At 36.3% G+C, this 24,012-nt stretch overlaps 3 protein-coding genes across 9 annotated transcripts in view; 2 read left to right on the top strand and 1 right to left on the bottom strand.

Moving 5' to 3' along the window:
* Window positions 1-808: 808 nt before the first annotated feature.
* POLR2K (RNA polymerase II, I and III subunit K) lies at window positions 809-5,824 on the bottom strand. Of its 5 annotated transcripts, none has more exons than XM_081951198.1 (4): window positions 5,743-5,824; window positions 3,022-3,085; window positions 2,444-2,536; window positions 809-941 (listed from the first exon to the last, which is right to left on the bottom strand). In XM_081951198.1, the coding sequence occupies exons 2-4, from the start codon at window positions 3,080-3,082 to the stop codon at window positions 919-921; spliced, it is 177 nt and encodes a 58-aa protein (XP_081807324.1). In that variant the 5' UTR covers window positions 3,083-3,085; window positions 5,743-5,824; the 3' UTR covers window positions 809-918. The 5 variants fall into 5 exon arrangements, with proteins under 5 accessions (XP_081807324.1, XP_081807323.1, XP_081807321.1 ...); XM_081951197.1 differs by lacking the exon at window positions 5,743-5,824 and adding an exon at window positions 5,556-5,659; XM_081951195.1 differs by lacking the exon at window positions 5,743-5,824 and adding an exon at window positions 4,851-5,544.
* On the top strand, window positions 5,593-14,070 carry FBXO43 (F-box protein 43). 3 transcript variants are annotated; one of them, XM_081951183.1, is made up of 6 exons: window positions 5,593-5,724; window positions 6,764-6,833; window positions 9,475-10,970; window positions 11,803-11,905; window positions 12,995-13,180; window positions 13,552-14,070. In XM_081951183.1, the coding sequence occupies exons 3-6, from the start codon at window positions 9,499-9,501 to the stop codon at window positions 13,798-13,800; spliced, it is 2,010 nt and encodes a 669-aa protein (XP_081807309.1). In that variant the 5' UTR covers window positions 5,593-5,724; window positions 6,764-6,833; window positions 9,475-9,498; the 3' UTR covers window positions 13,801-14,070. The 3 variants fall into 3 exon arrangements, with proteins under 3 accessions (XP_081807309.1, XP_081807308.1, XP_081807310.1); XM_081951182.1 differs by lacking the exon at window positions 6,764-6,833 and having other exon boundaries at window positions 5,595-5,724; XM_081951184.1 differs by lacking the exons at window positions 5,593-5,724; window positions 6,764-6,833 and adding an exon at window positions 7,163-7,266.
* A 7,235-nt stretch (window positions 14,071-21,305) lies between these two features.
* RGS22 (regulator of G protein signaling 22) overlaps window positions 21,306-24,012 on the top strand; it is a 119,459-nt gene continuing 116,752 nt past the window's right edge. The window contains exons 1-2 of the mRNA XM_081952679.1: window positions 21,306-21,353; window positions 23,518-23,546. Of these exons, the coding sequence (XP_081808805.1) occupies window positions 21,329-21,353; window positions 23,518-23,546 (54 nt within the window). The 5' untranslated portion in view covers window positions 21,306-21,328. The remainder of the gene's footprint in view (window positions 21,354-23,517; window positions 23,547-24,012) is intronic.

Genomic DNA, 24,012 nt, shown 5'->3' with positions numbered 1-24,012 from the left:
ACTCATAAAATACATTTACACAAAATTCATTGCTAAATAGTAATATATAGTCAGCATATGAATTCAATTAATTTCGAACCATTTATGTCAAACAGATTTTCTTATTCATTTTTGTGATCTGAGTTTTCTTGGTATTGCCCCATCTCTCCCCCCCCCCGCCAGAGCTCCGGCCCCTCCCGTGTCCTGTATGTCTATTGTAGAATCATCTGGTTTTTCTAGGAGAGCTTTATTTTTTTCCATAAAGGCCTGCGTCTCTATGGGTGTATTAATTCTAACTCTAGTGTCCTCCCAGAATATTAGCATACCTTCAGGCATTAGCCATCTGAACCAGACCCCCTTCTGGTATAGTTTCTTCGCCAATTGCGAATAGCTTTTTCTTTTCTCCCTCACTTTCTTGGGGATCTGTTTCAGGATGGTTATTTCCCTATCTTGGTATTTCAAAGCTTGCCCCCTTTGTGCACTCAGAATTTCATCACTTGTACTTTTTCTGAGGAATTTAATGTGTACTTCCCTGGGTACGTTGTGTGTTCTAGCATAAGCTGAGTTCAAAGAGTGAACCATTGTTAAATAGGGAAGGTTTGGAGGAATGAAGTAGTTCGGGATTGGATCATTAACAAGAGTGAACCATTGTTAATGATCCAATCCCGAACTACTTCATTCCTCCAAACCTTCCCTATTTCATTCCAAACCAAAAATAATATGGTAATTTTAATTAGATAGAATAATTTACATTAAATAGTACAACAATCCTCTAACATGTAGGTTTAACTCTAATCAAATGTTGCTTCTATAAACAGAGTCAACAAAGTGCTTGAAATAAAATTTTATTGCAAGAACCAAAATTGGAGTATTTGCTTAAATAAAATCAACACAGAATGGACATGAATTCAGATCAATTAGATGCATCTTCTGTTCTCTTCATCGGGCATCAAATACAACTACTGTGACACAGTTAAGGAAACAATTGACTGGAAAATATGAAAAATGACAACTGTAATAAAAATTAGACAAATAATTTTATAATTTGCATTGTATAAATAAGAGTAGTTATCCTTAGCTGATCTTCTGTCACATATATATTTTCTCATAGTTCACAAACTTATTCCTAATGGAGGCCTACTCATGCATTCTTACTTATAATCCTTCCTATTGCTCTTTTTCACTAAGGGATAAAGCTGGCAAATAATCAAGTATTTTCTAAATCAGATCTAAAAACTATCAGTTTAGATTCTGCCCATGCAACCTATCTCAAAAAAGTTTCTGAAAGTTTCCATTACATGAGAAATACATAGGGCTTGGATGAGACAGTGGCCCAATGCTGTGAATTTGATTCCCCTGAAAGTATAAGTAGAAATTTCCTTCCTTGCATTCTGCAAAATAGTTAAAATAATTTTATTCTATTGTATTTTTGAACAAAGCAATTGTTGAGATCTATTGTGTATGTATTTATTAAGTTGTTTTAATCTGTAGTTTCTATTTTCTACAAGAATCTCACAACTATGCTATCTACAATTATTATGAATAAATAAAAGCCCAAGTCAACATCTATTAGAATTTTCAGGCACTGTAAGGAAAAATGGGTGTCCTGCGTGTAAAAACTCCCTGACCAGACTGTTTTGAATGTACTCCTCTCTTAGGTGGCTGGAAGCCTGAAGAGAAATGGATTTAAAAATGTTTTGAAAGGAAACATTAAATTGGGACAGCAAATGCTGGCACAATTAAGTGTGACAGATGCTGCTTTCACTAGTCACACTTACAATGTCACTTGAGAAAATAGGTTACGAAGTATGTTATATACTTTAAGCTGTGGCAAGCCTGCTTTAAAGTATTTCTAAATCAGATCAAATATCTGCATATCTAATAGTGTAATAGTAAATTCTGGGATTTCATTTTATAGATCATCTTAAGGAGCTTTTAATACTATCCCAATTTTATGCTTCATCTAACTAATATACAGGTAACCCTTGACTTACAGCAGTTTAATTAGTGACTGTTTAAAGTTACAGCAGCACTGAAAAAAGTGATTTATGATTGTTTTTTACACTAATGGCCCCTGCAGCAATCCATGATCAAAGAATCAGAATTTGGATTCTTGGCAGCTTACTTATATTTATGATGGTTGCACTGTCCCATGTTACCATCTTTTGTAAATTTCTGTGAAGCAAAGTCAAGGGGGAAGCCAGACACTAACCCTAACAACTGTGTTACTAAGTTAGCAATTACAGTGAACTGTGGCAAGTAAGGTCATAAAATGGTGCAAAACTCATTTAACAACTTTTAGCAACATAAATTTTGGGCACAATTATGGACTACCTGTATGGTACACCAGTATGAAATAAAACAGGCTCGTTGGCAAATCACTGTGTAAGTATAAAATGACATCACTGAATGAGATACTAGAAGAGATAAAAACACAAATTAAGATGCTCAACTATAAGGATACATCTTTTTGTTCTTTTCTTATACATTATTCTGTAACCACACTCTCTGCATCTGATAGGATCTCTTGCTTTTATCTCATTTTCTTTGTGACAATCTGAAAACAATGACAATCAATAAGAGGTAAAATAAGTGATAAAATAAAAAATTAAATTAAGCATTAGGACATAAACAAAACCACAGATTTTATTGGAAATAAATAAATTTTGCTAACTAACTTTTTGACTACTCTTCAGTGATATACATAAGAACTTCTCTCCCTAGTAAAAAAAATTATACTAGATTATCTCATATTCTTTTTCACAGAATAATTACAGGGAAGAAGCAAACCCATAGTAGCTATAACATCTAGTTTCTTTCCTCCTTCTTCAGAATGAAGAAGTTTAACTAGTGATTTTTAACTAACACACATTCTATTTAAATCTATAGCACTGTTCAGGGTCATGCTTTAAAAAAAACTTAGGACTCAAATCAATAGGAAAAATAACCGTAACATTTTTAATATGAAAGTCTTGTTAACAACCCCACCGCAACCCTATCCCTTTAACAGCTTTATTCTCTGTGTGCTATGACTTTACTTGCCTCCACAGATGTATACCATAGGTTGCTGCTTTGGAGGGGGAGCATCTTCTTCAGTTTCCATATCCTGTTGTAAAAGAAAGCCAGCACGTTGAGGTTACATAATTTCCCTCCATAAATCAATCTCAGTTGAGCTAAATTTAAAAGAAAATGATACAAAAGAGCTCGTTAAGGTATTGGAAACAACGCAAATGCAAATTACCCCATCCCACGACTTACCGGTCGTGGCTTGATCTATGAGGTTTTACTCGGAGCGTCAAAAGGAAATGTGAATTGAGGAAAAATATTGGTAAGGAATAAAAAAAATGGGGCTAGACTTGCTCAAGCGAAGCGGTTTCTTCAAAATAAACCTATGACGGCCTCTTCTCCTTACAGGATATATCTCTCACGCACGACTCTGTGGCGCACGTTGATGACGTAATTAAACCTCCGTCGCCTTTGTGAGAAAGCGATCTAGAGCTATAATGCAGGGGATTTCAGTTACATAAATTGAGTTATTCTTGATGTCATTGTATAATGTTTTATGAATTTACATATATTACTAGTCTAGTTTAATAAACGAGGGCGGGGAGAGATTTCTCTTTTTCAATATACAATGAAAACAAAATGTTTAAGGAGGTCCTGAAAGGACTTTAGGGAGCTGGAAGGTTCAGAATATATTTAGAACAGCTTCTAATGCCAACACCCATATCTGAATAGTATTTATTATAGCTACATGTTGGTTTCAAAAGAAAGGATCTGAAGATCTACAAAATGCTTTTCCTCACTGCTAAATAAAAAATATAGTATGGACAAGTCTCATCAAGTCACAGCACTGGACTGAGAGCACATTCATTGAACGCAATGGGACAAACTCATAAGTTTGAGTAGCCATATTTGAAAATACTGTGATTAAATTCACATATTAAAAACTCTTTGTTTAACCAAAGTTTATTTAAAAAATAGTTGGCCACAGTTTACAAGCCACAATGACTAGGTTCACATTATTTAACCTAAACCAAATTGTGTAACATGGAAGTTGTGCCTCCCTTGTTATAAGGAAAATTCTTTTTCTTTCTTTCAGTTTAATATATAATCCTTCCGAATGCTGTACAAGCTCCGAAGAATACCACAAACGTGTTTAGTAAATATCTGTAGTCCTGGGCTTCATAATGGCTAAATCCAACCACCATTCAGAGTAATAAGCATTCTATTCATAGAGGAAGGTGTTCTTACAGGTGTTTTTACATGACTTATTGAACTTTAGCTAACTACATTTTAGCCTAATAGGTTAGCAAACATACCCTTGTTCATTTATGATTCAATATGTCCTTGGCATTCAGAAAAGTGGGTGAATACACCATGAGTCAAGGGACTATAGTTAAGCATGTATTACGCATGCTAACGCACGCTACCTTTACAACCAGTCTGTACAATTAATCAATATAAATATTGATTCCCAGCGGGAGAAGGGAGACCGCATGGGACTTATCTTAAGTGTCTTAAATAAAAGCCGTGTGACAAGACCTTTCATTCTCGTATCAATTTCACACATTGCGAATTCTTTTGGAACATTGTGAAACGAGACCTTTTCCATACAGAGTGAATGAGAATTCCAATCGACTTCAGCGTGAATTGCGATGGCGAGGAGCAGGGACTCCGCTTCCCTACTTAAACATAAACAGATTTTTATACAGAGTTTAAAAAACAAACATACAAACAAAACACAGGAAGCGTCCTAACGGGAGCGGCTAAATAATGCATCCAGCAAAGCCCGGAGCAGAATTACGGTAGAGATGGACTTGGGCGGAGATGGAGAGAGAAGGGATGAAACCTGTCCAAAGGAAGCCAACCTTCATGCTGGTTTAACCGCCTTTCGCAAAAAGCCTCCCGCCGCAGCAGCTGCCTTGTTTTGCCCAGCCACTCAATCAGCCTTGTGCAGAAATAGTATATAGGGTTTCCTGCTTGTGCAGGGGTTGGACTAGAAGACCTCCAAGGTCCCTTCCAAGTCTGTCATTCTGTTTAAAGCTGCAGCGTCGCGCCCGCTCTTCCGCCTCCCTTTCGCCGAACCGCGACGCTCGTGCGCCTGAGGGTTATCCGAGCCTCCCTCCTTGGGAGCTGGCGGGGGGGAGCTACAACAGTTGGGAAAGGCGGGTAGTTCAAACCGAAGCGAGGGAAACCTCAGCTGATGCACGCGAGCAGCCGGCGGCTCCTTCCTCGGCGGTCTCAGGCAGAGAGAGAGAGAGGCAGACAGACAAGAGACACAGCTGACCCGGCTCTGAGCTGCCAAAGAGCGCTCCTCTAAATCTCCGGGGCGGCGCTCGCATTGCTTCCCCCAGTCTCCCTGGCTCTCCGTTGGTCATAGTCCGCTCCTCCTGCTTTCCTCGCCCACCTTGGCCGAAGGAGGATTGGGGGGGCTCTCTTTGCCCCTCACTCTCCGGGGAATAAATCCCGCGTCTCTTTCTGTCCCAGAGAAAATGGCAAGAGTGTAACCCCCCACCTGCAAAAGGTGGGGTGCAAAGTGGTAGGTTGAGCAGACCTGGACGTGAATTAGTTACCTGCCATTGAGGGCTTTAAGCATATTGCTGAGGGATACACTGGGGAAAAGGGTAGGGATTTCTCCTCCTCCCCCCTTGCCTTTCATCTCTCCTCCTCCTCCTCCTCCATTCCGAATTAAATATGCAGAAAACTTCACCTGAAGGAACTTTTGCCTTTCAGACTGACTAGGTAAGTGAGGTCTGTTACCTGGTCTGGTGGAGGAAATTTCAAACGGCCAACACCCAAGACATGAAATTGGGAATGAAATTGACTTTATACACTGGGAGGAGAGATGTTTGGAGTAATTTAGGATTGAGGTGCTCTACACACTAATCTGGAACTTGAGGGGAAAATAAGGGTGTTACATCTGAGTAGACATGCTTAAGATGGCTGCTGTTAATGTATCTGAGGTAAAATGTTGCAGGTGAACATAGATGCATCTGTATTAGAAATGTTCCTTATTCCACAGCTTATGCAAACATCCAGTGCAGGCAACATATATTAAATTAATTATTAATATTTAACTTGCCTTAAATATATTCCACAACTTCTACCAAGGGTTGTAGGGGACGATATGTTTTCAGTAGTGTATGCCATTCCCTGCTAAACTTTATTACTGATAGCTGTTCATTTCAAACTAGAACCAAGTAGAATATTAATTCTCGCCATTTTCTAAGCAATTGCAAAAAGATCAAAGATGTTACAGTCCTCCCTTCGTGATGATCATTTGTTGGGTTCTAATAGGAGACAGGTAGTCCTGAACCTATGATCACAATTGAACCTAAAATGTTATTTTGTGCAGTAAGACAGTTAAGTGAATTTTGCCCCGCTCTACGACCTTTCTTGTTGCAGTTGTTAAGTGAATCATGCAGGTGTTAAGTTAGTAATATGGTTGTTAAGTGAATCTGGCTTCCTCCATTGACTTTGCCTGTCTACTGTCAGAAGGTTGCAAAATGTCAGAAGGTTGCACAGTGATCACATGACTCCAGGACACGGTAACCATCATAAATATGAACCAGTTGCCAAGCATCTGAATTTTGATCATGTGACCATGGGGATGCTGCAATGGTCATAAGTGAAAACCGGTCTTAAGTCACTTTTTTCAGTGCTGTAACTTTGAATAGTCACTAAATGAACAGTTGTAAGTCGAGGCCTACCTGTATATGCTGCTGAAGTACTGAAATATCTTTGTTATATTTTGTAAATGTAAAATGTTTCTGTTCCTCAGCATCTTGGGTAATGCCTGCACAATTGTGGAATTTTTGTGTTACCCGCAGTCGCCTTGTGAATCCACCAGAGTAAGTACCGAATTTTTGAAGATCCATATGGATCTCCCTCCATGCAGACAATGTCCAGAAACTAAACTCTTTGGTGATTCTGTCTGAATGCTGTATTACAAACCACTTTTAAAACTGAGTAGATTTTGAACTGTCATGTTAGTCATCTGTTTAAATAAACAATTCTATTAGATATGCCGACATTTGAGAGACTGAAAATCTTGTTGATTTAAAATCAACAGCTTACATAAACCAATTGCTAAATGAAGTTTTCTGTTTTGAATGTACTATATTTATTTCCGAAAACAAAAACATGGATTTATAATTAAATAGTCCTCTCTTAGAATGGATGGATGGACTGAGAGAAAGAAAGAGAATGAGTTATGCTACAGAGTTATCATAGAATCTGAGAATTTGGAAGGGACCTCAAAGATAATCCAACCCTCTTTTTGGGGTAGGCCTACCTATCAAGCCTTTGTTTGAAGACTACCTTTCAAAGCAACGTATCACTTGAGGCAACTTATTTCACTGGCTGACAGCTCCTGTTGTTAAGCAATGCCTCTTAATAAATCTAATTCTTCTTTTCTATAATTGGTTTTAGCTCTGTTCTCCTCTGTCCTCCATTGTCTCTTTATATAACCATTGTATAACCATCTGAAGACTGCTATCAATTTTATTTCTGTCAATCTTGTCTTCTGCAGGCTAAATAAACATAGTTATTTTAACTGTTCCTCACAGGACTTGGTACCTATCACCATCTTGACAATCCTTCTCTCAACTCATTGTAGCTTGTCAATGTCCTTTTAAAAATAAAACTAGGCACAGTATTGAATGTCAGCCCTGACCAAGACAGAATGGGGCAGTTTTTTTTTTCTATACTCAGGACTCTAAGCTTCTGTTATATCAGTTCTTCAGGATAGACTAGATCTCGAAACACACTCTACATAAAGACTAGTATTATACTTTATTTAAATACAAACGAAGGCAAATATATATGTCTCAGGGTGTTGCATGATCCTATGTGTGTCAGTCACCAGTACCAGAAGTTTAGTCTTCTGAGCTTTTGGACTCATGCTGGAGTCCATCTTCAGGGAACTTCTCTCTCACCAGACTGTGTTTATTGAGATAGGCTATAATACAGGTAGTCTTTGAATTACAACCATTTGTTTAGTGACCAATTGAAAACAGCAACTTATTACCATTTTTCACACAACTGTTGTAGCATCCCCGTGATCACATGATCAAAAGTTGGATGCTTGGCAACTGGCATGCATTTATGACAGTTGCAATGTCCCGGGTTCATGCGGTCACCTTTTGTGACTTTTTGACAAGCAAAGACAATGGGGAAGTCAGATTCATTTAACAAGCATATCATTAACTAAAAACTGCAGTGATTCACTTAACAACTGTGGCAAGAAAGGTTGTAAAATTGGCCAAACAACTGTCTTGCTTATCAATGAAAATTTTGGGCTTAATTTTGTTCATAAATCAAGGACTACCTGCATCTCCCAGAACTTAAGGAATGTTTCTGTTTCTTTACCTATTAAGTTTCATCCTGTTCATTTCGCTCCAATGTTCAAGCTTGTCTGAATATTTTTGAATCTTCTCTTTATCCTCTGAGTTAGCTTCTTACAATTTTGTGTCAAAATAACTTTCCTTTCAGAAGAAACTAAAGATGCAATGTGTTAGAAAAGTTATAAGTACTCATAATTCAGTAACCAAGCAGGCTATAAATTACAACATTTTGGAATGTATAAATATGAATGGACCAGATTAATATAGTATATGAACCTGAGAATATTTAGAATCAAAGCTTCTTTGATACTTTAATAAAAACATTAAGTACAATATTATATTATTTTAAAAGCCAATGAAGGACAGTAGGGGATGATGGCAAGAAAGCCAACACTATTGAATCTACTGACAATAGAGTTCATTTGATGATTTGGACATAACACCTGGGAGAGCCCGTATGCTCCATCTTAAACTTCTAAAGAAAAAAGGGAAGAAAATGAAATTATAGCAACTTTATTTTAAAAAATACAAAAATATCCTTCAACATGTTACGTATAGCTTCTTTTACATAGAAATGCAACATTTAACTCAAGCATTTTAAAGTTATTTTTAATTAAAACGTTACTATGCGAATTTTACATATGGTAAGCTATTCCAAGGAATAAAACAAAACTGTTAAGATCTAATTTTGCTAAAGTTTGATCTTCACTTTTTATCAGCTTCCAATTTATTCATGGATACAAATCAGAAATTACCAAGTTATTCCAGAGTTATTAAGGATAGAAAACTGGATAGAAATTAATAAACAAAACATAGCATGGTGCTTTTTCAAATAATAACTGATAATACCAAATACAGAACACAAATATCTTAATATAATATAAAGCTGACACAAAGTGTGATGACTGAGTTCTTTGGTTAATGTATTTCCATGAATATACCAAAGAATATTAAATTCTTAAATAACAGAATAACAGAGATGGAAGGGACCTTGCAGGTCTTCTAGTCCAACCCTCTGCACAAGCAGGAAATTTTGTACCATTACAGACAAAAAGCCTCTTTTTAAAAGCCTTAAAAGATACATAAAATTATAAATAAAAATATGCTATTGATTTCTGATGTAAAATACTATTTTTTTATTTTGCAGAGGATAATCAGTTCCAAACACAAGATGTCAGAAACCCATTCAATTCTATCTAATATTTTTAAAAGGGGTAGACTGACCTCTCCTGGAAATAGTGCAAGATACTGCAGTTTTAAAGATGCATGCTCTCCTTCCATATTTCATGACAGTGGATACAATGAATCAATCAAGGACCCAAGTTTTTACTATGCTGATGCAGAATGCAAAGGAGAACAAAATGAAACAGAATATTCTAAATATTTGCATTCTAGTAGCTTGTGCACTTCAGTTTTGTCTCCCATTAAACATAATGCTATTTTATCAGAAGGAAAGGATGCTAATATACCTAGGAACTATTGTGAAACACCCAAAGTTGCTAAAAAAGACTCAACACTTCGCAGAAGGTTACTTGTGTCAAAAGCAGCATCTGTTGGTACATTGGGATGTTCTGAAAACCAACTATCATCTTCAGCGAATAATAACCAAAAAACATGTTTATCTCATTTCCTTAGTTTTGATGAAAGGATATCAAAGCATGCTTTGGATTCTCCAAAAGAGAAAAGCTATAAGCCTTTGGCTACTAGCACACTAAAAATTGAAGAATCTAATTCTGACTGTCAGAAACTGAGGTTTATATTCTCCCAGCAAAGGACTTCTACAATAGATGATTCAAAACCTAAAGGCAGCTTGTCAGAACCAGGTGGTTTATCACCAATCCAGTCCAAATCCTTTACAATCACTCCTAATGTTTTAACTGACAGTATGCATATATATATTAGTAATCAGAGTTCGGGGTTAATAAGAACTTCTCAACCTTCATTATCTACTGTAAGTGATGACAAATTTATCACACCCATCAACAATCTTGTTGAAAGATTTAACCTTAGTACATCTGAAACAAATACACCATCTGTTAAAGAAATAAGCGACTTGAGTTTGCTAACTCCTGATACCAGTAGCTATAATTCACTTGGGTCTAATAAATCAGAAGATTCCTTTTCAGATCATGAGGGATCCTTCCAAGAATTACTTCAAAATCATAATGAATCTTCCAGGAATCTAAATTCTAAAAGAAAGGTAAAAAAACTACAGCGCTCAAGAAGATTATCCACTCTTTCAGAACGTGGGTCACAATCAGAAAAAGAGGAAGATTACAATACCAACGCTAATTCAAACCCCACACAAAAATATGATTTTATCAATGAAGACAATGAATTGGTTTTTAAAGAAGATGAAAGTAAATGTGTGGCTCCAAATTTTGGAAATCTCTCAAATACCCCAGCTTTGCAAGTCATTCATGAGATCTTTACACAAACCAGAAATAAAAGAACAGACAAAAAAGATCTACTGAAGAAACTTGATGGTGATAATTTATCTGTGTTAAAATATATTGTTGCTCAACTAATTGGCAAGAAAATGGGAATAGAAAAATTAGATATCTTAACAGAATTAAAAGACAGAGACTTAAAACATATTCTTGCTACTGTTTTAGACATCTTGACTGTGGAAAGCTTATGCAGGTAAGAAATATATATTTGCAAAATTATAAACATTGGATGAATGTCCCCAATACGGTTTACTTTCTTATATAAACATAGCTACATTGAAATCACATAGACTAATAATAAACCTAGCTCTCTGAGTGCCTATGCTCATGTAGCCTAATTGCAGTATACAAAATAAATGTGCCCTGATTTGAAAATCTGCAAAATTTGTAGAAGCTAATAGCACCAACAAAACATTTAGAAAAAAAATTACAAAAATCAAATTTGAAGACATAGCTTGGTGTGGAATATTTGCTGCTATTGATTAAAAAACAGGTAGGTGTTCCACTATGGTAAATGGAAACCTGGATAAGAACACTCCACTTTTCAACATCTTGTGGTAGTTTTCACTTGTATTCCAACTTTTCTTTTTGCTTTGTGTTATGTAATTTCTGACATGGTAGTACTTTCATTAAATAAGTTTTGGAATTGGACAATTATGTATGGAAAAGTATTTTCCATGTGTTTCATGTTAGGCTGAGGAATGAAGAATGTCAATATCATATGTATTAATTGCACATATTAGGAATTGAATATTTAATACTAGCATTTGTTTCTCCATAGTAAATGGTGTGAATTGTTGCAAATGATTAAGCTATAAATATTTCAATAATTTGATGAACATATATTGTCTTGATTCAGTTTGTTCTTAATGATAACCTCCAGTGTAGTTCTGTCACTTGTCAGTATATTAGGAACAGTGTATACCTGAATTATACACTTATGCCTACAGTGTATTAGGAATGAAGCAATTCATTCAATTGTTGCATAATGTTGAAATGCTACTGATAACAAATCTTTCTTTCAGTATGTGGAAAGTAAGCAAAAACTGGCGGGAAATTGTTGTACATGATAAGCATGCAAATCGGAGGCGTAAGTTGTATATAAAACAGCTAAGAGCAGATGCTAAGGTAACTTACAAATTACACAGGAAAGTGAATTGAAAAGACATGGTTTGAACTTGAAGAAAAATTATAACATAACAAATATATATCAAGTGCATGTCAGTACATTGCTGAACCTCTGAGTTAGTGGGATGTTGGTAACAATAAACCAGTTTGGAAGCTTATATTAGAAATTGTAGTTTGAACAGAACAATATTAGTATTGGAATAAGTGGATTTTGGCTGCATCATCTGTTGCATACTGGCCAGTATTGTTCTTGTTGTTAGCATGTGGCATAAGTATGACTAAAAAAGGTAACCTAGTTTACCCCTTCTCTATTTTACTAAAAAGTGTTATATGAAGGCCTTGATTGCTATATGTATAAATTATGTCTACGGTTATGCCTAGTGTCAACCATATGATTTGATCATATGATTATATCTGTTTTGTTAGATATAATCTAACAAAATTAATCTTAAAATACATACATTTGGTATGATTAAACTCTAAACATCTAAGAAACATCTTTTTAAAAAATTATTAAGATGAACATTTCTATATTTTTCTGATCATAAAATTGTAAAATATTTTGATAAATGTATGCATTTCTAATTTATTTCTCTGTTGGAAGTGATTTTAAAAAAATTGCATTTAAACTGCACCCAGACATAGAATGCTACCATAGAAGATAACCTATCTGTTACACATAGGTTGAATGTGTTGAATTTGCTTTAGATTATGCCCCTATCTGAACTGGAAGATTGAACAGATAGACATTAACATAGGCCAATGTGAAGATCCAAAGGTCTCTTCCTCTATCAACTCTATAATCTAGAACAAACTTCTAAATGGTTGCCATCATGCTGAAATGCAAGGACAAATAATAAACATTTGGGCATGGAAAGTATTCAGTTCGGATATTAAATTTAAAGATCCCTACAGTATTGAAACTGAATGAATTAGAAAGTTTTTCATATAATTCTTACCTTATTATAACTTATCAGACAAACAACATACAGGATATTTAAATGCATGATTGACATAAAATGGTAAATTGCTAATTAATTTTGGTTTTTGTAAAAATAAATGATTTGTAGTATTGGGTCACTTTTAAAGGTTTGCCTATTGGACACAGAAAATGTTGCTAGTAAATTTATGGTGACTAGATTTGCACTACGACCAGTCCAGGCTCAAGCAAAATCTGTGGTATTACAAATGCACTCATCATGCAATGAATCTTTGACACCAATACGGTATAGCCCTAATCTTCAATCAAGGAGCAAGCGAGAAACATATATAAAGGTAGGTAACTGTAATTATCTACTTTAGAATAAAACGCAAACCAATCTCCACAATATAATTTGACATGGTCTCTGCTGAATTATGCAAGCAAAGATAAAAATATTTGTGGGTGTTGGAGAACATTAAGTGATGAACATTATTATTTAATGAACTTGAGACTATTGTTAAATATTACTGAAAAGGTAATAACTAGTTAATGCCATTAACTATGTCTCTTGCCCTAATATCTTTTCAAGTATAATGAAGTGTTTTTACTTTTTGTTTCGAAATATATTGAGCATTCTGCTCCTAAAATATATAATGTGGGAATAAATTAGTGGCTCTATGAAAATGCATGCATACAATACCTAAACTTTGTTTTCCTGATGTAGGTTGCGCAAACTCTTTTCAGCGATGAAGCTTTAAAACCCTGTCCAAGATGTCAGTGTCCTGCTAAATATCAGTCCTTAAAAAAACGTGGACTCTGTAGCCGGGAAGATTGTGCATTTGATTTTTGTGTTTTATGTCTATGTGCCTTCCATGGGTCTAGAGATTGTAGCAGTTTATCTTCTATGCGGCAAAGTAAAAAAGATGCTCTTCCGGGAAGTGCAAAAAGCAAGAGAAATTTAAAACGACTCTAAGTTTCTTGGAGTGAAGTGTGTCATCCCCTACCCCTAAATTTTCTATTTTATATATAGGTAACACTTTTTAATAATTATGTATTTTGAAAGTATTACTTTGACCATGAATCAAGTCAATAATTTAAATCTTTGTATCAATATTCTAAATATAAATTTTGATACATTTTTGGAAAAAAGATGTGAAAAAATTTTAAACTCTTGTATTGGTGTTTGCTACTTTGCCAGACACACTCATGAGATTTCAATAAAGTACTTTCAACATAATTTGAATACGTCTTGCAATCTTGCTTTGGAATTTTAAATTTAACTCTTGTCATTATAAAAAAAGAATTACTATCCTGATGTGTGTTATATTTTACATTTTAATAGCTATTTCTAAATATATTACAATGATAATACAACATTTAAGTCATAGCAAGTAGTAACTGATTAATTGAGACAACTAAGATGGATTGGACATTACATGCATGAGAGACCCCAGGAATTACAAGGACTGTACGCTACACTAAGGAGTTGAAAAAAAAAAAAAACCTTCTAAAAGAAAACAGTAGGTTTGCTATAGATATGTGGAATCAAGCTTCTATAGTAGTGATGGTTAACCTTTTTGTAGCTACGGGCCAAAGCGTGTGTGCATCCATAATGCAATGCACGTGCAACACCCCCCTGCCCCATGCATTCACGTGTGACTCCCATGTGCGCCCCGTGCACCCCGTGATCCCTGCACATATGTGCACAACCACCTGTGCTCCCACTGTGCATGTGAGTGCATCTACTGCATGCAGCGCCCAGCATGCATACCCAACAGAGACCCGAAAATCAGCTGGCCAGCAGGAGGAGTGCACGCATGCGCAGTGGAGCTGAGTTAGGGTGACAGCTTGCGTGCCTGCAGAGAGGCCTCTATGTGCCAACTGTGGCACACGTGCCATAGGTTCACCATCACAGTTCTATAGTATAGAAGTCGTATATTTTCAAACATTATATTCATTCCAAATATTATTATTTACTTTTATGGTATCTAATATTTTAAATGTGATACACAGCAATTGAAAAATAAGTTTATGTTTAGCAGACAGGATACAAAAATAAAAGGCAGAATAAAAAGAAAAAAAAGGAATTTCAGATACTAGAACCTGAAGTTACACACTCTTGCCAATCGTCTGAACTGAACAGGTGAGCCTCTCTGCCTTTGAGTATGTAAATAACTCAGCAGCCTTTAGTCCTCTGGCTGATGGATGAGGCCAGAGCATAACCTCTTTCATTTTGTAGTTTCAGGGCAACTGGAGCCAAGTGATCGAATCTCAGCAAATCAAACCCAAGGCAATCTGGAGAACATGCTAATATATTTCAAGATAATCACATAGAATAAACAAAATAATTCTTACCACTTTTTTCCCAATCTATGTTAATAACAAATGGCTCTTATAATAAGGAACAGAATTGTATATATCTCCTTTTTATTTTTATGGGTTCTAAAATATTGTGTTCTGTATATGAAAGATCCTGAGCAGAAAAATATATGGCAGCATGTAATAGATTTTGACTTCAAACATCATGTTTGGAAATACGGTAACTTGCATTGTATGCTGCTTAAATTCATAATTGAACATCTCCAATAGTTGAGATTGAGATCCTATATAGATTATATTTTCCATTTCTCTTCCTCTTACAGGGCCAGCTTAATTGTTTATTAAACAAATTTATGTAGCTGCCCAATTCACAAATAGGTGTCTCTGGGCAGCCTACAGTTGGAATTGTCCTTCCATGATAAGAGCCTTCTCTCACTCAATACTGCAAATGGAAAGAAACCATCGGCAGAACTCTGCTAAAGGTTTTATGTATATTTAATATATACAGTGTTTCAAATGCATGAGGAAACTTCAAAAACTTATATAGTGGTACCTTGGTACTCACTGTTAATTGGTTCCAAAGACACAATGAGTACCAAACAATTTTTCCCCACAAGGAACAATGTAGTGAGTCATAAGGCAGCTGATACCAACAACTTCTGGCTTGTGCATCGAGCACCAAACAAATGATGATATTGGGACAGAATTTCCACATTATTACTTTTCTTTTGAGTACCAAATTTGATGAGTTTCAAAGCAACTGAGTATCAAGGTACCACTGTATTTCTTATTACAAAAAAATTACCCCCAAAAGTAAGCATTCTAATTTTTCCTCAGGAATGGAGCATATAAACTGGATTAATATAGCAATTTCTTGGCTGCTTTATGATCCATGGTAATAGTTCTATTCAGGGACCATACATTATGTATTTTAATTGTTTTTAATTTTTGTTTTATGATGTACAGTACGCTGCCCCGAGTCACTTATTGAGATCCTATCAGACTGTACTAAAATAGTTTGTCATTGAATGTTTTACAATTATTGTCTTAACATGTGAATATTAAACCAAAATATGTTTTGATAGAATAGAAATTTAAAAATTAACTAAGTATATTACTTGGTTTATCATGTGATTGCACAAAAAACAGCAATTTGGGAGCAATTTGGAGCTAAAGCTGTTTATAGTGATAATACCTTCTCTGTGATTGCTGGAGCAGCAGCAAAATCTTAAGCCTCACAACAGGAGGCTTTCCTTATGATTTTGTCAGACCAATGTTCCAACATAAATTGCTCAGTAACGAATGCGTAGTATTTATCTTTGCATAGTCACGGGGCAGGGATGCAGTTTGAATTATTGAGGGCATGGTAATGAATGTTACAAGGCTTCTGTTTTTAAATGGGTTCTTCTGGCAACACCAACATGTCAAGTGAACTGTAAAATGTGATCTAATTTGTGGGGATGATTTGCCAGGCTTACATTTGGGTAATGGCCGGCATGTGCCAATGATGTTTTTGTAATGCTATCTGCCTTTTTCAAGCAGTGGAGGGACAGATGCTTGTGTTGTAAATATGTAACATCTCATGGGCTCAGCCAACTTTTACTAGATTCCAACTATATGCTTTTTTATGCCAGATAAGCATTCCAAGGGATATATGTAGAAAACATGATTGGCTTGGTTCAGATTTGTTGTTGTTGCATTATGTGTTCTACATGCCCCAAATCAACTCAGCATATTGTTCAAGCTAAACCATAAACATATGTTAGTAATTTTTAATGAAACTTCTGAATATAAATGTGACCCCAGTCTATTTCCTTAATGCTAACTTGCCCAATTGTTGTGTCTATAAAGTCGTCGTATTACAATTGACAGTATGCACTACATAGCCCTAACAAAACAAAGCACAGTATTTAATGTGCTAGTTGTATTTTTACCCATGTGCAACCGCTTCATCTTCTAGATCAAGCTAAGAATCTCGTAAACCATACGCTGTATGGATGTACATGTACCCATGACTTAGTGATAGGGCATTGCATGCTGAAGTTGCTAGTTTTAATTTGAATGACAACTCAGTTGTTAAGTAAAAGGGTTGCTAAATGAAAAATCCCATAACCATGTTTACGATTTTACCCAGGATAGTGTGTATTAACTGTCTGTGATGGCGAAAATGTGGCTGAGAGAGAGATGCTGTGAAGTTTGTAAATGTGGGCACTGGTCACAAAGCTATTTTTTCATCACTGTTATAACTGGGATTGGTTGGTAAATGATACAGTTGCTACCCTACCTTTGATTTATATCAACAATCGGATTGCAATATTCTAGATTAGTTGCACCTTGGATAGTTTAAGTGGCCCATGAAGAGCAGAAATGGTCCATTCCATATACAACTAAGCTCTGCTTCATCAAGACCCTTCATCAAGACCTTTTTCCAACTGGAAATCCACCAAAATGGCTCCATTTGGCATATTGAGCTGAGATATACAAATTCATCCCAGGCCATAGCTCAAATCTCAGCATTCAGGTTGAGGACAATCCAGGAGGACACCTAGAATGCATATCTGAATCTTGAAAGCTGAATCTTGAATTCCTAATCTGCCTGATTGACAAGTGGAGGATCTCTGTTTTATCTATGATTAAGCTTCAATTTGTTCACCCTCCTATAAGCAGGCTGGATACATGCAACAATCAAATTAATAATGAATAACATAAATATGGGATAAAAAGAACAAGCCAAATAAAGAATCCCTTCCAAAAAGGTTTTGTCACAGCATGGAAATATCTTGGTTCCAGTTGCTTGTGCTTTTCCATGACTAGAATGAAATTAATTATAACTGAATCCATGCCATGTGAATTCAAGTGATATAAACCAGACAACAAAACACCCACACTCTCCCTCCGAGTACTTTAAGCTGCTGCCAGAAGATTTTGTGAGAAACCGAGGGCATTTTATCATTGTTGAATTTGGATCTTCAGGGAAGTCTGTGCTGAGAGGCATGTAGGAGGGTTTGCAATAAATAGGCTCAGAGAACCAAATCTTTTACTCCCCTGATGTTTGATATCTGACACTACAGCACAGCCTTGTGAGTTTCTCTTTTGAGATACAGTATGCTGGATTTCACCAGTAGGGGACATCAAAGATTCATTTTCAGAAATATACCTATTTTTAATCTCCTAGTAAGGTCTATTCATGGCAATTGTAAACTCAGCATCATAGATTCATATTCCAGTTCTTCCTGCCAACTATATTCAGTGTGTATTTAATATTTAAAATATGTTTTCTTTGGCTATCAGTTACAACTTACTGCTCAGAGAAGTCTTGGTTTATTTCAATGAGATCATGTAAAGACCTGAAAGCAAGAGGATGGAAATTGGATGTTTAGGACTAGAATGACCTTGGTCTCTGTAACTGCCAAACATCTGTCTGAAACAAAAGGACCAGCATATATAGAAGGGCATTTGTTAGATATAAAAATATTCAACCAGGACTATGTTCTTGGCTTGTTTATGTTATGATCCTGGGAAGACTAGAATGGCTTGATCAGGGGTATTCCTACTTTAGTTTCCAGAACTCCATGAATCATATTCCCGAATTAGTAGCTGTTCTTCTCCAAGTAGTTCTCTATCTACCTACCTACCTACTTACCTACCTATCTGGAGAAGAAGAACCACTAATTCAGGGATATATATATATATATAATTAAATGTTACAATTATGTTACAATGCAGATGAAAACCAATAAAAGAAAAAAAGTGCTAAAAGAATAGAAAAAATAAAAAAGAAACAATAATGATATAGTAAAGAAAAAGAAAAGAAATATATAAAGAAGTAACTTCCCCTTCCTCACAATTATAAGCAATTGTAGTAATTTATTGCCTTCTCCTAAAATACAACACGTTTTCTTTTCCCCATAACTTATCTCTTTATCCATAAACAAAGCTGTAAAACATTATTATTTCAATCAGCAGAAGCCTATTAAGGTTTAGCAGAGGTAGCAACACATCTTTTTTAAACATGATCAAATAAAACAACTTTATAGTCCTTTACTTTTAACAATCTTAGTCTTTAATCCCTTCAAATGATGTCCAAGAACTTGATTTCTTTTCCTGTTTTTTCTTTGTCACTTCCTACAAATCAGTTTTTAGTTTACTTTTAACAAAACTAAATCAATATAGTCACTTTTCTGGCTTGTTATTTATGTTTTTTACAGGTAATTATTAAGACGTCTGCAGGTTTCATTTGTATATTCAATATATCCTCTTTTCCCAGATCATTCTTTTAGCCTGTGATTTGTAAATCCACATTCAAATCAATTTCAGTCTGGTAAAACCTCTTCCTCTTACACAACATCATTTATACACAGTCTATATTGGCAGACATTTTTAAAATTAATTTTTGAGTCTATTGTTCATAAATATCTTTCAATATGTCCAATGTAAAATATTGTGCTCCATTCTATGTTAGCAAATTGCGTTTAAGTACTTCTTTAATTATAATCTTCAGTTTCTTCCTGTTTCCTCTGATGTCCAACTTTGAAAATCTTATCCTATCATATTTCTCAGAATTCAAAACATCAGCCATTTGGAAGGAATCTTACAAATAATTTCAAAATCTTCTTTCAAATTGATATGGATCCTCAGGCAATTTCTAACTTTCTCAAAACAACACTATGCTCATCCTTTTTCGATTTATTCCCCGCAAAAAGATTTTTCTAAGTCCTTAAAATCTTACTTACAACTTTTTTGTCCCACCAATGTCTATATATGTACGCAACATATGATATATATTTCACAATATATAATTATATAAGTATATCCTACTCATTTTCCTTACTAACTGATGAGAAGCACAACCTCTCTACTACTGAAGGTAATGCATTGCATGACTAGCAATCATTTCTAGTTTTTTCTACCCGAATTGGTCTCATATTCTTTTAAAGCTACCAAAATCTGCCACTATGACTTCATTTCTCATTCTGTCATCATTGTCCGCCAAAAATCGCTGTAGAGGTCAGATGATATTTCCTGCAACTTAAATAATCATGCATACAGGAATCTCTCACAATGAAAAATCTGAAACTTCTAACTTGATGTTTGGAAAAAATGTCTATGTAGGTGTCCACTCCGTGTGTGTGTGTGTGTGTGTGTGTGTGTGTGTGTGTGTGTAAAACATACCAGTTGTATAGAACTTTAAATGGGAAATAATGAAAATAACAGAAGTGAAACAATTCATTCATAGAATAGAAGTGTATGACTGGCCCAAAGGTAGCCATTCATCTGAATCCCCTGGACTAACCTAAAAGGTTGTTGTTAAACATTGGTAGGAGGGAACCTTGCCAGATAAACGCAGGTTAAGAATTCCACCCAGTATAATTGTCACCAAGGTAGCTGCCTTAGCTATTGCCAAATGCATCACAATAGAAATGGCCTATGTTGAAAATAAGATTCATAGATTTCATTTCATCTTTGATCCGACTATCCAAATTGCACCTGGTGGGAACTACAAACACGTCGTTCAGTACTTCATGACTATCCGAGCTTCCGGAGAAACGAGGGGGCAGGGAAGGGCTACGCAAACTGTTAAAAGTGAATCGGTGCCTGGCCAATGTGGAGGAAGAAAGAGAGAGAGGGCATCAGCTTTGGCCGGCAGGGCGAAAGCAACTTTACTCGCCCGAGAACGCCGGAAGGGAAGGCGAGCATAAACCGCACCTTCCGTCCATTCTTAGCTTCTTGGAAAAACTACCAGCGGGGAGAAGTTCTCCTGATTGTTTCAAGTTGGCGATTGTCGCTTCTCTCCGCCTCGTTTCATCCGGCTGGTAGCGTGGTGGAAAAAAGCCTCTGCTCTGTCCCGCTAACGACCAATGGTCGTGTCCTTGGGGTCAACGACTGCCCTCGTCTCCCTCCCGCATTGTCACCCGCAGCTCCATAGCAACCTAGCTAACTTCGCTGTGAGACCGCACAAACCAGGCTGAGGGCCAAAGCGCAAACTCTTGGCAAGCCCTTTGCGCTCAAAATTCGGCTTGGAAGTTCGCCGCAGGCAGCCTCTTCAGCGGCCTCAGCGGAGGAGTGTTGTTCTTTCCCCTTTTCCCCCCGCGTCTGCCGGAGAAGAATGAGGCTTTAACTCGACCCGGGGGCGGGGGGAACAACAGGGCTTCTGCAGAAGAACCCGAGCGCGCGCCCGCACCATGCGAGAGAAGAAGCTCACTACTGGTAGGTGCCAGAACTGAGAAGCTGCCCGGGACTTGCTCATCGTGATCCAGAGAGGGTGGGAAAGAAGCGGACTCTGGAAAATGCCAGTTCTCTCTCCCCCCCGTTCCCCCCAGCGTTGTCCCACTGTTCTAAGGAAAGGCACGATCAGAAAGGAGAGTAGTCAGAAATATTTTCTGGACAACACCTATCATTTGTGAAGAGTGAAAACACAGAAGTCCTGATTTGCTCTTCCAAAAACACCGCTCAGATTAATCGGGGTTTCTTTCCACCTTTGCAATTCGTGTATAAAATTAAAAGTGACCCCTCCCTCCCCCTCAAATCATTCCTCTTTTCATGAATAATATTCAATTATTGCCAAATGGTAAGATCTCCAAATTAGGTGTGCTTGACCGAGCAGTTTTCTCAGCAGCTGTAAGGTTTGCCATTGGCTTTTTGCAAGAAGATTTTCCCCCCAAGATTTTTTCTCCCCAAGCCTATCAGCCTTGGGATCTTGTGTTGGTCTTCTGCTGAAGTAGTAACCCTGCTCAGCTTTGTCAGGGTCAGTTAAGATTGGCTACCGTGTTACCGTCTTATTTTCTTTTGACCCCCGAAATAAGCACTTGGCTTATTTTTGGGGAGGTCTTATTGTTTTTGAGGTACAGGAGGAAGTGAGCATGGTCACCTCATGGCTGCTGCTGTGTTGCAATATTTTCAGGGAGGGCTTATTTTCAGGGGAGGGCTTATTTTAGTGCATGCACTCAAAAGCCTGATTGGGCTTATTATCCGGAGAGATCTTATTTTCCGGGAAACAGGGTACTTGATGACCCAATGTTGGCAAATGGTTGTATAAATGCAGAATTGGGTTCTCAGCAAAAGATCCTAAGGAAACAAAAGAACACAATCTAACTAAGAATGAAGTAGCTCTCATTGAAATAAACGGAAGCTGAACTCTGGTTAATTTTCAGTTGGGCTGTTGCACCCAGATTATCTACTTTTTAACATGAATATGCCATTTTTATAAATGGGATTTGGTTTCCATTCTATATATATGGATCACTGAGCCATGACACAGGTCCCCATATTGACATAGGGATAAAAGTGAGGAATCTGCTTTCTTTCATTCCTGCTTTCTTCACATTAGCGATGTGATTATAAAGAATTATTATTCAGCAACCTATAGAAAACAGCAGATAATATCTCGTCACCAACCAAAGGTTTCTAGATCCAAGTTTGTTGTTTTTCTCTTCCGAATCATTTAATTCTCAGAAGTACTTCTGATATTTGCTTAGAAATTTAACTGAATGACCTAAAAATCTATTACTTTCAATGAAAGCTAATTCAGCAAGCCACGAGTCCCTTCGTGGAGAGGGAGCGGCTAACAAATCTAATAAATCTAATCTAAACCTCTATAATGAATGTTCATGGACACTTCATTCTGAAACACCAATTTAGTCTAACACAGTAGTAATTTCTCTGACATTTGTCTTACAAAACTAGAATTTAGAAAATGAGATATTTTTAAAATATTAAAACCTAATTATAGAATTGCCAGCAGACTCAGAGAAATAATCAGAATAGTTCTTGTTCTTCTTTCTACATATGTTAAGGCTTCTTATCATAATCTTTAAAATATGTAGAAATTGGTAGATGAAATGTTTTATTAACCCTGTAATAACTTGCTAAGAACTGCCCAACAAGCTTTTTTATGCAGGAAAGGAACCATTTAAAAATTGGCTTTCTTCTTGCTTAATGGCAAACATACACATTCTAAACATGTTGAAAATATCCTATATGTTGGCGTGAATATTTTAAAATGAATGGACCCCATAAAGAGATCTGTCTCCCAAAATTCTTCACTATTCTACTTGCTTGCATTTAAGCAAGTAAAATAGTGTTTTTACAAGGAAGGAACTATCTGCGTGTATGATTTATTTGGTTATTGCTGTTTCTAGTTGTGTGAACAGGAACTTATGATCGGTGTATTGATCTTGGGGGTGGGGGCTTACGATTTCTGTACAGCTTTTCTGCTTTTATTGATAACTGATTTTGCCATAACTGATAATTGGCTACTAATAAAACAACCAAGAATTTGTTTTTCTGAATAACTTTAATAACTTCATAATTGGTCCAGAGAACTTTCATTATTGGATCTACATTATTAATACTATTTTTGTTTATGTTTCAGTGCCTCCCTCCATAAGAGAGAATGAATTTGTAAGTAAACTGTTTTCCGTGTCTCATTGCAAATTGTTGAACATAGTAATTTAATTCTCTAGTATTTGACACATTTTCAGATAGAGCAGCTATGCTGATAATGTGTTTTCCCCAAAAATAAGACAGGATCTTATTTTCTTTTGACCACAAAAATAAGCACTTGGCCTTATTTTCGGGGAGGTCTTATTATTTTTGAGGTGTAGGAAGTGATGGGCTTGGTCACCTCATGGCTGCTGCTGTGTTGCAATATTTTCAGAGAGGGCTTATTTTCAGGGGAGAGCTTATTTTTTAGGGCATGCACTCAAAAGCCCGATTGGGCTTATTATCCAGGGAGATCCAAAGGAAACAGGGTAGAGTATAACTGACATTTAAATCTCCCCTGCCCTCTATTTATGTTTACCTAGTCATTTACAACAACCAATTCTTAGTATCTTACATGCATTTTTTTGCAGAGAGAAGAGTCTTA

This window comes from Natrix helvetica (assembly GCF_964273705.1).
Source record: "Natrix helvetica genome assembly, chromosome: 4".
Classification (NCBI taxonomy): Eukaryota; Metazoa; Chordata; class Lepidosauria; order Squamata; family Natricidae; genus Natrix; species Natrix helvetica.
Note: the sequence above shows the minus strand (reverse complement) of the source record. Positions and strands in the feature narration are given on the sequence as shown.

Coding starts and splice junctions, on each gene's coding strand:
- POLR2K (XM_081951195.1), bottom strand. Junction 2,537..3,021: donor TATGGTATACATCTGTGGAG/GCAAGTAAAGTC, acceptor CATTGTTTTCAG/ATTGTCACAAAGAAAATGAG. Junction 942..2,443: donor TAAGAAAAGAACAAAAAGAT/GTATCCTTATAG, acceptor ACTGTGTCACAG/TAGTTGTATTTGATGCCCGA.
- FBXO43 (XM_081951183.1), top strand. CDS start 9,499: ATGTCAGAAACCCATTCAATTCTATCTAATATTTTTAAAAGGGGTAGA. Junction 10,971..11,802: donor ACTGTGGAAAGCTTATGCAG/GTAAGAAATATA, acceptor TCTTTCTTTCAG/TATGTGGAAAGTAAGCAAAA. Junction 11,906..12,994: donor AGCTAAGAGCAGATGCTAAG/GTAACTTACAAA, acceptor TCACTTTTAAAG/GTTTGCCTATTGGACACAGA.